The 13,147-nt window shown below is 41.1% G+C and overlaps 3 protein-coding genes across 4 annotated transcripts; all 3 read left to right on the forward strand.

The window, feature by feature from the left end:
- Positions 1 to 88: 88 nt before the first annotated feature.
- Positions 89 to 4,185, forward strand: LOC144660668 (kelch-like protein 12). 2 transcript variants are annotated; one of them, XM_078521352.1, is made up of 3 exons: positions 447 to 2,191; positions 2,951 to 3,413; positions 4,101 to 4,179. In XM_078521352.1, exons 1-3 carry the CDS (start codon positions 1,352 to 1,354, stop codon positions 4,103 to 4,105), a joined length of 1,308 nt encoding a protein of 435 aa, XP_078377478.1. In that variant the 5' UTR covers positions 447 to 1,351; the 3' UTR covers positions 4,106 to 4,179. The 2 variants fall into 2 exon arrangements, with proteins under 2 accessions (XP_078377477.1, XP_078377478.1); XM_078521351.1 differs by having other exon boundaries at positions 89 to 2,191; positions 2,951 to 4,185.
- A 1,164-nt stretch (positions 4,186 to 5,349) lies between these two features.
- Positions 5,350 to 7,806, forward strand: LOC144659848 (kelch-like protein 25). The gene is made up of 2 exons (XM_078520375.1): positions 5,350 to 6,230; positions 6,798 to 7,806. The coding sequence occupies exons 1-2, from the start codon at positions 5,397 to 5,399 to the stop codon at positions 7,725 to 7,727; spliced, it is 1,764 nt and encodes a 587-aa protein (XP_078376501.1). The 5' UTR covers positions 5,350 to 5,396; the 3' UTR covers positions 7,728 to 7,806.
- Positions 7,807 to 9,239: 1,433 nt separating this feature from the next.
- LOC144659849 (kelch-like protein 25) lies at positions 9,240 to 12,274 on the forward strand. The gene is made up of 2 exons (XM_078520376.1): positions 9,240 to 10,111; positions 10,676 to 12,274. Exons 1-2 carry the CDS (start codon positions 9,284 to 9,286, stop codon positions 11,603 to 11,605), a joined length of 1,758 nt encoding a protein of 585 aa, XP_078376502.1. The 5' UTR covers positions 9,240 to 9,283; the 3' UTR covers positions 11,606 to 12,274.
- Positions 12,275 to 13,147: the final 873 nt, after the last annotated feature.

Consider the following 13,147-nt stretch of genomic DNA (forward strand, 5'->3'; position numbering starts at 1 on the left):
GGGTTACGTAGTTTAGATGGCAGTCCATTCCAAAGAACAGCCCTGGAATAACCAAAACTGCGTTTAAGATAACTACAATGAGCGCCAAAAGTGTTGAGACAGTCGGCACTTTTTGAGTACCTTGGACAAATTTTACCCCTCACCCCTTCAATATAACCCCCTCCCCCCGAAACACATGTATTTGTTATCTGCAAGACTTGCCTCGTTTGAGTACAACATTGAAAAGGGGGGAGGGGGAGTGGTTCAGAAGCGGCGGCAGATTAAGGGAGAAAAAACGGGAATTTTAAATTAGTAACAATTTCATCCAACTGTCTCAAGGACTTTTGACGCCCATTGTAGTTCTTGGTTTAGGTATTTGCAGGATGTTCTCAGAGTCACGGAAACTGTAGAAAAAATCACGAGCGGAGAACAGATATTGTATGTATGGAGGCGTTTGTTTGTTTAGTGTTTTGAACATGATAACTGCCTTTAGCTTTGTTCGGCTAACTGAGACCCTGTCCCATTCTCAACGTGCAACGGTAGGAGAAAAACTCTGGTAAAGTCTGTGCTACTCTTTACTCTAATTGGTTGAAGCAATGAAAACGTTTCTGATTGTTCATTTCAGTATGCTCTAGCGTTTGGTGCAAAAAGGTGCAGAGAATGTCCGTACTTTCCATTCGAAGGTTTCGGAAGGGGAGCGAATTCTACGGAAAATTCCTGGGAAAGTTTCCAGAAAATCCAAAAACCACTGAATTTCGAAATGCGAACAATTCAACCAAAAATTCCGAAAAACATTACCATTCTCTTGTGGTCGAATGGAAACGCCTTTGTAAATCTTTCTCCTTTTTTATTTAAAAACGAAGCCTCGGTGAAGATAGAAAGGAATGAAACTAGGGAAAGGAAAAAGAAAAAGAAGTGTGCCTTCCCGGGAGACTCAAGAACATTTAAAGTGCAAATAACTTCTCATATAAATGGGGTAAAGAAACGACCACATTTACCCTCACCTAGTTCCGCTTACTGATGTCCGCCTTGTAACACTTCAGCCTGTGTTCAGGACAATTCGATCAAAGAACTCTTAGATAGATAGAAACTTAATTAACGTGTCAAAATAACCACTTAGCTCGGTAAAACCCATACTAATTTGGGAACACTTTAAAATCTTTCTCGTGGGTCTTTGTATAAACGACAAAGGAAAGTATCTGCGCGCAATTTGTGCACTGAGAAGAGCTGCACATAGCGTCAAGTTTCGTGACTTCAGGCAAGTCACGCACGTAAATGCTGATTTGTATTTTATTATCATAATCACGGTTCATAACGCATGAATGAGTAATATTTTAAAACGTCTGCTGTTGTCTACGTTGCAAAAGATGAAATGAAGATGGTCGGGCATTCAGATGTTCTTCTCTCGAAGTGTGCTCAGTTTCGAGAAGAAGGTTTATTTACTGATGTACAGTTACAAATAGGCAAGACAATTTTTTCTGCTCATCGCATGGTATTAGCTGCTTACAGCGATTATTTCTACGCAATGTTTACGAACGGAATGAAGGAATCGACCCAGGAAGTGATCGAACTAAAAGATGAAAGCATTTCATCAGATGTTTTAAAGATTGTCGTGGACTCCATCTACACTGGAGATCTTCATGTCAACGAGGAAAACGTGTTTGAAGTTCTTGCCGCCGCTGATCATCTTCAAGTCATAAGTGTTGTTCAACAGTGCTGCGATTACTTGTTGGCCGAGTTTATCAAGAACGTTAACCGCTTTAACGTGGGAACATTTTGTCGCATTTGGACAACTGCTGATAGACATGGTCTCAAGGATCTACAAGAAGCTGCAGAGCACAAGATGGCATCGATGTACGAGGAAGTTTGCGAAAGTGAAGAATTTTTATCCCATATTAACGCAAAACAATTTCTTAGCGTTCTCGGTCGAGATGACCTCAGTGCGCCTTCAGAGACGTTCGTCTTCAAATCAGTGATGCAGTGGATTAAACACAAGAAGGAAGAGAGGATGGCAGTTGCAGCCAAAATTATCGGAGCTGTTCGTCTGGGGCTGGTGGACATCGGGGATGTAATTGAAGAACTAAATACAGAGGAGATGCAGCAAGTTCCTGATATTCACATGCATCTACATGAATCATTGATGTATGACTGCAGACCTTCCAACAGTTCCAAGTTTGCTGTAGAGAAAGCTAAACCAAGATCAATGAGCCCGGTAAGGAAAAGGGTCTCTCTATTGAGATAGTTTGGTCTTTGATTCAACCATTTCCTTCTAGCTAGGTTGTCAGTATGTTCGTGCGCCTGAATCGCCGGGTTGGATAGTTGATGCATAATTAGGTGTAATGCTTCAAACCACTCTAAATTTCCCTAAAGAAAAAGGTCACTAAGTACACTCAACACGCCTAGTATGAAATGTTTTCTGGATTAATCCAACTAACGATTCATTTCGGCGATTCGCTTCAAATGTAGTAGCCCCGTAAGAGAAGAAATAGCCTGCGTCCCTCGATCCTCCTAGTATCCCCCTCCTCCTTTTTACGCCTACTACACAGGCTAGGGAAGAAAAACAATAAGAGTTCGGGAACACAACAATAACTGTATTACAAGATGGCGGGCTCTACATAAGCGCATGGACACGTGACGAAAACTTCACTTCCGGTACACTACATCCCAAGTCATCACATACATAACACATACATCGTGTGCGGCATGCGTGCATGAGTCGGCTACATGCGTGTGCGTACGTGCGTGCGTGTGCAGGCTTGCGTGCATGTGCGTGGTAGAGACAATTATTGTTTCTGCCACCTCGCATCTTCTTTCATTCTTGTATGTAGCTCTCTACCTTCTTTGCGGAAAGAAATACGAAGGTTAAAAAATTACTTTCACTGTATATACAATATACTGTAACGTATAGTTTCTATCTAGTCTTTAATTTCGTGTCTGATCTCCTTTGCTGGTATCATTAATTTCTGTATAGGTCCTTGTTGCTGTCAGACCTGAGGTTCAAATGCAGTATTATGATGTTGAAAACAAAATGTGGAAATCCCTGGCATCCACGGCACCACAAGTTACGATGAAGGGAAACAAATTCTTGTATGCAGATTCAGTTGGTAGTAAGTTATTTGTAGGTGGAAGAGACGCTAGGTCAACTCACTGTCTTTACTGCTATGACACTGAAGAGAACGTGTGGGAAAATATCCCACACTCGATTGGAGCAATCGGTGAACTGTGTTCCGTAGGTGACTACTTGTATGCAATCTTGATCAGACTTGATTGCAGTCAGGTTTCTCAAAGATATAACTTTGCAAAACGTCGATGGCAAAGGTTTGCTAAATTAAATATTCCTAGAAGTATTAGTTACGGTGACTATTTTCTTAATAGTGGAGCAACAGTGTTTCATTCAAAGGTGTATGTACTTTATGGAAGTTTATCAAAGGAAGGTGGAGATATGAAGCCAGCAGTATTACTTTCTTTTGATCCAGTTAAGAATAAATGGCAACAAAAGGCCTCAACCTGCCGTTCTCATTTTGGATCTACCCTCTTTGTGGTGAACGGTAGACTCCATGTGGCAGGGGGGAACAGTTCTTTTCATCTTGAATACGTTGTTCCATACGGTGATCTCGCCCCTATGGAGGTCTATGATGAAGAAACCAATTCTTGGTCTGTTTTGAAACAGAAACATATTCCTCCAAACAACCTTGGCGCAGTGGAAATAGAAGGGAGGGTGTACTTCATTATAAACAAATTTCCAATTGACAGTGGCATAAGAATACCCCCAGAGGAGGTGTATCATGTTGATTTGGATGACTGGGACAATTTGAAAAAAGTTGACAGAACTGCAGTTCTATGTCATCTGCCAGTCAAAAGAGACAGTTTGAATACGGCATAGTGAACTTTAATGACCTTTCGTCTGCACACACAGCATAGGTGTACATATGTGTTAACTATCATAGCTTTTGCCACATATAACATGCAATACAAGTCCAAATTAGTTTTGGATTGAGCTAAGCGGACACTGAATAAACACTAGATTCACAAAGGTCGAGTTTAAAATTAACGCCCAGACGTCTGTTTCAGGAAAAGTACTGATTAAATTAAAGGCGATCTTATGCATTGAGTGTTAGCAGTTTAGTTTAGACCAGTAAATCTAGAAAATTCCCAGGACATGTAGTCAACTCGCTTTACTTGAAAAGTAACGCTTATGGTTCGTTGTTGAAATGTAGTTCTAACTATATTTAGAAATAAATCTCCTTAAACCTTTGACACAACCGGCATTGTGTGCCGTTGTTTTGTAATTGCCTCCAGTACATTAGGTACCGTTTTGTCCTACTCAGCGTCACTTTTAGAGTGAAATAACTTGACTGACTCTCTACGCAGGTTACACCTGGACTGGTTTGACGAAAATGGGTCAATGTCAAATGAGAAAATGTCGTCACCTAATTCTACCTACCCTGCAACAAATAACTGCGCTACTAAATGGGCAGAATTTGGTCTCTTTTATTGTTATTGCTGTGCATCGGTAAAGGTTTGCGGTGGTTAATGCACCTAAAGAAGAATAGAAGCATTTCTAATGATTTACCTTATTCTTACTAATTTTCGCGCGTTTTTAATTTCGTGTTTTGGAAGAAATCGCTTAAATTTATAGTCGCGAATTTTGGTTGAATTGTTCACGAAATGCGAACAAGTCAACCAAAAACTCCGAATGAAACGAAAATTTCCATTTTCTTGTTGTCTAATGGAAAGTGCCTTTGTTAGTTTTGGCCCTTTTTATTTCAACCCGAAGCTTGTTAAGATAGAAAGGAATGAAACAAGGGAGAGCAATAAAGAAAAAGAAGTGCGCCTTCCCGGGAGGGTCACAAGAGATGAAAGGGTATGTAGAAGTCGCGAGGAAGAAACGAAAAACCATCAGGAACATTTTATAATTTCAGCGCTACTTCTTCCGCTGCCAGTTTTCATGCATTGCGGCTTCACTACAAAATCGCGTGCAAAACTTTTCCTTTAATTGGCAGGATTTCGAGGTGTAGAAGTCTGGAATTGTACAAGTTTGCGTTAAGAGTTTCGGATACGGGATTTTGTCCAAGGGCATACGCGGTATACGAGCACCGAACACGAGGTGGCTGATTGAGGGCGCGCCCCTCAAGAGCATTTAAAGTGCAAACAACTTCTCATAATGGGGTAAAGAAACGACCACATTTACCTTAAAATCTTTCTCGTGGCTCTTTGATTGTATAAACGACAAAGGAAAGTATCCGCGCGCAGTTTGTGCACTGAGAAAAGCTGCATATAGCGTTTAGTTTCGTGACTTGAGGTGAGTCACGCACGTAAATGCTATGGCATTTGTATTTATTATCATAATCATGGGACATAACGCATGAATGAGTCATATTTAAACATCTGCTGTTGTCTACGTTGCAAAAGATGAAATGAAGATGATCGGGCATTCAGACGTTCTTCTCTCGAAGTGTGCTCAGTTTCGAGAAGAAGTTTTATTTACTGATGTACAGTTACAAATAGGCAAGACAATTTTTTCTGCTCATCGCATGGTATTAGCGGCTTACAGCGATTATTTCTACGCCATGTTTACGAACGGAATGAAGGAATCGACCCAGGAAGTGGTCGAACTGAAAGATGAAAGCATTTCATCAGATGTCTTAAAGATTGTCATGGACTCCATTTACACTGGAGATCTTCTTGTAAACGAGGAAAACGTGTTTGAAGTTCTTGCCGCCGCTGATCATCTTCAAGTCATAAGTATTGTTCAACAGTGCTGCGATTTCTTGCTGACTGAGTTTGTCAAGCTCCGCTTTGACGTGGAAACATTTTGTCGCATTTCGACAATTGCTGATAGACACGGTCTGAAAGATCTGCAAGAGGCTGCAGAGCACAAGATGGCATCGATGTACAAGGATGTTTCTGAAAGTGAAGAGTTTTTGTCCCATGTTAGCGCCGACCAATTATTCGCCCTCGTCAGTCGAGATGACCTCAGCGCACCTACGGAGACGTTCGTCTTCAAATCAGTGATGCAGTGGATTAAACACCATAGGGAAGAGAGGATGGCAGTGGCGGCTAAAGTTATCGGAGCTGTTCGTCTGGGGCTGGTGGACATCAGGGTCGTGGTTGAGGAACTGAATACAGAGGAGATGCAGCAAGTTCCAGAGATTCACATGCATCTACATGAATCATTAATCCATAACTGCATGCCTTCAAACAGCTCCAAATTTGCTTTAGAGAAAGCTAAACCAAGATCAATAAGCCCGGTAAGGAAAAGCTTTCTATATTATGACAACACTATGGTCTTTGGTACAATGATTTCCCTTTACAGTTGTAACTAGTTTGTAATCATGCGCTTGAACAGTTTTTGCATGGTGACATAGTTTAAAATAGCCCTAAATATGTCAAAGAAACAGCTACGTAAGCTACATTCAACATGCCTTTAGTAAGAATTGTTCTGTCTCCGAATTTAGTCAATCAATGATTCGTTTTGGTGATTTGCTGCCATGAGTAAGGTTGTGAAATACGTCAGCTGTTTCATTCCTCTAGTTTTGTCTGTGTTTGATTTATGCACTTACTGACGTCAAAGATCATCAGACACATTGAGCGCAGCTCGAATGAGTGCGTTTGGGTGCGTGCCCGTGCGTGCGTGCGTGCGTATGTGCGCGCGCGCGAATGCATGCGTTTCTGCGTGCAAATAATACTTCTCCGCTTCAGAATCATTAGTTTCAGTCACTCTTTCATACCCAGTTTTCTTCCCTGGCTGTGGCTTTTTACACTCTTTGCAATAGGTATGAAGTTCACCATTACTTTTTGATTAACTTCTATTTTAGGTCCTTGTGGCTATTAAACCTCAGGCTCAAATGCAGTGTTTTGATGTTGAAACAAAAATGTGGAAATCATTGGCATCCACGACACCACAAGTTACGATTGAGCCAAAAAAGTTCTTGCATGCAAAGTTAGTTGGTAATAAGTTATTTGTAGGTGGAAAGGACGCTTCGCCATCCCACTATCTTCGCCATATCTACTGCTATGACACAGAAAAGAATGTGTGGGAAAATGTCCCACATTCACTTGGAAAGATCGGTGACCTTTGTACCGTAGGGGACTACATGTACGCAATTAGTCCTTATATCGAATATAGTTCGGTTCCTCAAAGGTATAGCTTTGCCAAACGTCGCTGGCAAAGCTATGCTGAATTAAGAATTCCTAGAAGTGATAAGTATGGTATCTGTTTTTATAACAGCGGAGCAACAGTGTTAAATTCAAAGGTGTATGTACTTTATGGAAGTAAATCAAGGCCAAACTCCTATTGGTGTATGATGCCAGCAGTATTACTTTATTTTGATCCAGTTAAGAATAAATGGGAACAGAAGGCTTCAACCTGTGAACCTCACTTCTTTTCCACTCTTTTTGTAGTGAACGGCAAAATCTGTGTTGCAGGGGGTTGCTCGGGTATTGAACATCCCTCAGATCATCCAGATGGTAGCCTTGCCTCTGTGGAAGTTTATGATGAAGAAAACAATTCTTGGTCTGTTGTGGAACAAAAACATATCCCTCCAAACAAACTTGGCGCAGTGGAAGTAGAAGGAAGGGTGTATTTCATTATAAACAAATTTCCAGTTGACAGTGGCATAAGAATCCCCCCAGAGGAGGTGTATCATGTCGATTTGGATGACTGGGAAAATTTGGGAAAAGTTGACAAAAGTGCAGTTCTATGTTATCTGCCAGTCAAAAGAGACAGTTTGAATACGGCAGAGTGAACTTTAATGACCTTTCGTCTGCATGTACAGCATGGGTGTACATATATGTTAACTATCATAGCTCTTGCCACATATAACATGCAATATAAGTCCAAATTAGTTTTGGATCGAGCTAAGCGGACACTGAATAAACACTAGATTCACAAAGGTCGAGTTTAAAATTAACGCCAGACGTCTATTTCAAGTAAAGTACTGATTTATAAATTAAAGGCGATCTTATGTATTGAGTGTTAGCAGTTTAGTTTAGACCAGTAAATCTAGAAAATTCCCAGGACATGTAGTCAACTCTCTTTACTTGAAAAGTAACGCTTATGGTTCGTTGTTGAAATGTAGTTCTAACTTTATTTAGAAATAAAGCGCCTTTAACCTTTGACACAACCGGCATTGTGTGCCGTTGTTTTGTAATTGCCTCCTGTACATTAAGTACCGTTTTGTCCTACTCAGCGTCACTTTTAGAGTGAGATAACTTGACTGACTCTCTACGCAGGTTACACCTGGACTGGTTTGACGAAAATGGGTCAATGTCAAATGAGAAAATGTCGTCACCTAATTCTACCTACCCTGCAACAAATAACTGCGCTACTAAATTGGTAGAATTTGGTCTCTTTTTGTGTTATTGCTGTGCACCGGTAAAGGTTTGCGGCGGTCAATGTACCTAAAGAAGAATAAAAGCATTTCTAATGATTTACCTTATTCTTAGTAATTTTCGCGCGTTTTTAATTTCGCGTTTTGGAAGAAATCGCTTAAATTTATACTCGCGAATTTTGGTTGAATTGTTCGCATTTCGCGAACAATTCAACCAAAGCTTCCAAATGGAACGGAAATTTCCATTCTCTTATTGTCGAATGGAAAGCGCCTTTGTACCTTTGTAAATCTTCTCTCTTTTTATTTGGACCCGAAGACTCGGTTAAGATAGAAAGGAATAATACTTGGGGAGGGAAAATGAAAACGAAGTGCGCCTTCCCGGGAGACTCACAAGGGATGAGAGGGTATGTAGGTATAGCGAGGGAGAAGCGAAAAACCTTCTGGCGCATTCAATCATTTCAGCGTTACTTCTTTCGCTGCGAGTTTCGTGCTTTAAGGCTGCACCGTGCAAAACTTTTCCTTTAATTGGCAGGATTTAGAGGTGCAGATTTCTGGAATTGTACAAGTTTGCGTTAAGACTTCCGGATACGGGATTTTGTACAAGGGCGTACGAGCACCGAACACGAGGTGGCTGATTGAGGGCGCGCCCGTCAAGAACATTTAAAGTGGAAACAACTTCTCATAGTTCCGCTTACTGATGTTCGCCTTGTGACACTTCAGCCTGTGCTTAGGGTAATTCGATCAAAGAATTCTTTAAAATCTTTCTCGTGGTATCTTGTAACGGCAAAGGAAAGTATCTGCGCGCAGTTTGTGCACTGAGAAGAGCTGCAAATAGCGTTAAGTTTCGTGACTTGAGGCGAGCCATGCACGTAAATGCTGATTTGTATTTATTATCATAATCATGAGATATAACGCATGAATGAGTAATATTAACATCTGCTGTTGTCTACATTGCAAAAGATGAAACGAAGATGATCGGACATTCAGACGTTCTGCTCTCGAAGTGTGCTCAGTTTCGAGAAGAAGGTTTATTTACTGATGTACAGTTACAAATAGGCAAGACAATTTTTTCTGCTCATCGCATGGTATTAGCTGCTTACAGCGATTATTTCTACGCTATGTTTACGAACGGAATGAAGGAATCGACCCAGGAAGTGATCGAACTGAAAGATGAAAGCATTTTTTCAGATGTCTTAAAGATTGTCATGGACTCCATCTACACTGGAGATCTTCTTGTCAACGAGGAAAACGTGTTTGAAGTTCTTGCCGCCGCGGATCATCTTCAAGTTATAAGCGTTGTTCAACAGTGCTGCGAATACTTGCTGACGAAGTTTGTCGAGCTTCGCTTTGACGTGGAAACATTTTGTCGTATTTGGACAACTGCTAATAGACATGGTCTCAAGGATCTGCAAGAAGCTGCAGAGCACAAAATGACATCGATGTTCAGGGATGTTTGTGAAAGTGAAGAATTTTTGTCCCATATTAGCGCTGACCAGTTATTCGCCCTCGTCAGTCGAGATGACCTCAGTGCACCTTCGGAGACGTTCGTCTTCAAGTCAGTGATGCAGTGGATTAAACACAAGAAAGAGGAGAGGATGGCAGTTGCGGCTAAAGCTCTCGGAGCTGTTCGTCTGGGGCAGGTAGACATCAGGGTCGTGGTTGAAGAACTGAATACAGAGGAGATGCAGCAAGTTTCAGAGATTCACATGCATCTACATGAATCATTGATCCATAACTGCATGCCTTCAAACAGCTCCAAGTTTGCTTTAGAGAAAGCTAAACCAAGGTCAATGAGCCCGGTAAGGAAAAGCTTTCTATATTATGACAACACTATGGTCTTTGGTACATGAAAAATATAATTTCCCTTTACAGTTGTAATTTGTAATCATGCGCTTGAACAGTTTTTGCATGGTGACATAGTTTAAAATAGCTCTAAATATGTCGAAAAAAGCTACGTAAGCTACATTCAACATGCCTTTAGTAAGAATTGTTCTGTCTCCGAATTCATTCAATTAATGATTCGTTTTGGTGATTTGCTACCATGGGTAAGGTTGTATAATACGTCAGCTGTTTCATTCCTCTAGCTTTCTCTGTGTTTGATTTATGTACTTACTGACGTCAAAGATCATCAGACACATCGAGCGCAGCTCGAATGCGTGCGTTTGCGTGCGTGCCCGTGCGTGCGTGCGTATCTGCGCGCGCGCGAATGCATGAGTTTCTGCGTGCAGATAATACTTTTCCGCTTCAGAATCATCAGTTTCAGTCCCTCTATTATACCCAGTCTTTTTCCCTAGCTGGTGCTTTTTACACTCTTTGCAATAAGTATGAAGTTCACCATTACTTTTTGATTAACTTCTATTTAGGTCCTTGTGGCTATCAGACCTCAGGATCAAATGCAATATTTTGATGTTGAAACAAAAATGTGGAAATCCCTGGCATTCACTACACCACAAGTTACGATTGAGGCAAAAAAGTTCTTGCATACAAAGTTAGTTGGTAATAAGTTATTTGTAGGTGGAAAGGACGCTTCGCCATCCCACTATCTTCGCCATATCTACTGCTATGACACAGAAAAGAATGTGTGGGAAAATGTCCCACATTCACTTGGAAAGATCGGTGACCTTTGTACCGTAGGGGACTACATGTACGCAATCAGTCCTTATATCGAATATAGTTCGGTTCCTCGAAGGTATAGCTTTGCCAAACGTCGCTGGCAAAGCTATGCTGAATTAAGAATTCCTAGAAGTGATAAGTATTGTATCTGTTTTTATAACAGCGGAGCAACAGTGTTAAATTCAAAGGTGTATGTACTTTATGGAAGTAAATCAAGGCCAAACTCCTATTGGTGTATGATGCCAGCAGTATTACTTTATTTTGATCCAGTTAAGAATAAATGGGAGCAAAAGGCCTCAACCTGTCAGCCCCACTTCTTTTCCACCCTTTTTGTAGTGAAGGGCAGAATCTATGTTGCAGGAGGTTACACGGCTATTGATCATCGTTCAGGTGGTCCATATGGCAGCCATGCTCCTGTGGAAGTTTATGATGAAGAAAATAATTCTTGGTCTGTTGTGACACAAAAACATATTCCCCCAAACAACCTTGGTGCAGTGGAAGTAGAGGGGAGGGTGTATTTCATTATAAACAAATTTCCAATTGACAGTGGCATTAGAATTCCCCCAGAGGAGGTGTATCATGTTGATTTGGAAGACTGGGACAATTTGGCAAAAGTTCACGAAACTGCAGTTCTATGCTATCTTCCAGTCAAAAGAGACAGTTTAAAAGCAGCGGAGTAATTTATTTAACCTTTCTCCTTCATATACAACATATGGCTTTTGTCATTTGGCACAATACAAGTTTCAAAACTACATTGGAAAAAACCTGTAAAACAGGTTCTCGACTCAAGATCGAGTTTTTAAACGCCCCTAGCGTTTATTTTAGGTCTGCTACTTATTAATTGGAATAATAAGAAATACTCCTAGTCGAGAAGAAAATACTACTACAGTCAACTTTCTCTAAAACGGACACCGTCGGTACCGGCTCCAACTGTCCGTTTTAGAGAGGTGTCTGTCTTATAGGGAGTTAAGTTACAGTAAAATGACCGAAAAACGGCAGAAACGGGAAAAACACCAGGTGTCTAGCCTGCGGCTTGCTGTTGGGCGATTAAATACCCAACAATACCGCCAGCTACGCAGGCCAAGAGGTGTCCGTTAAGAGAGAGTTGACTGTAGTCGCTTATCCCGCAAACCGGGAAAAGATTTCACTTCACTGATTTATTATATACTTACGTAATTATGTAATTGAATGTTAACAGTTTAGCATCAGTATATGTAGGAATTCTCATGGACATGTAGAACTAGCCAACCCGCTTTAACGTATACAGGTGTAACGTTAATGGTTTATAGCTTTGTCTAATATTTTCAACCATACATTGTATTTTACTAAAAAATATATCTCATTAAAACTTCAACAGAACAATGTGTACCGCTATTTCTATTTGCCCTCTGTATAATGCTCACGTTTTACGCCTCTTTCCCTCCCTCAATAGTCTTTATTTTTATTTTTCGACTTGGAATTTAGAAGTGTTGATTTTTGTGGAGGGAGGAAAACCGGAGGACCCGGAAGAAAACGCTCGGAGCAAGGACGAGAATCAACAACAAACTCAACCCACATATGACGCCGGGCCCAGGAATCGAACCCGGGTCACATTGGTGGGAGGCGAGCGCTCTCACCACTGCGCCATCCCCGCTCCCCTAAATAGTCAATAGTCTTAGTCCATACACCTTATTCGATGGTTTAACATATAATACGCGTGGATATACGAGCAATCAGTGGCGTAGCCAGGGGAGGGTTCCAGGGGTTCCGGAACCCCCCCTTCGGGATATCGCAATAGCTAATTCAAGAGAAAAAATATTATTAGAACCCCCCTTTAATTCCGCCAGATTAGAAAAATGAAATTTTTGAGAAAATAAAATGAAATCTATAAAGTATCACCTTGTGTTTACAATTACAAAATTTCGTGTATACAAGCCTGCGTTGTACGTGTAGTGCGGATCAAGACCTACCAAACAGTGCAGTTCAGGCCTTGACAGAATGTGACAGCGATTTTCATCCAAATGTGCACAAGTTGCTGCGCATCTTGTGTACGTTGCCAATTACTTCTGCAGAATGTGAGCGATCGTTCAGCACATTGCGCAGACTAAAGACATACCTGCGGGCTACAATGACCAGCGAGCGAGAGTCAGGACTTGCTCTTATGAACATACATTACAACAGACAAATTGATATTAGTGCAACAGTCGACATTTTTGCACGGAAGCATCCACGGCGCCTACTTC

This window comes from Oculina patagonica, chromosome 7 (genome assembly GCF_052425735.1).
Source record: "Oculina patagonica isolate OP01 chromosome 7, crgOcupat, whole genome shotgun sequence".
Classification (NCBI taxonomy): Eukaryota; Metazoa; Cnidaria; class Anthozoa; order Scleractinia; family Oculinidae; genus Oculina; species Oculina patagonica.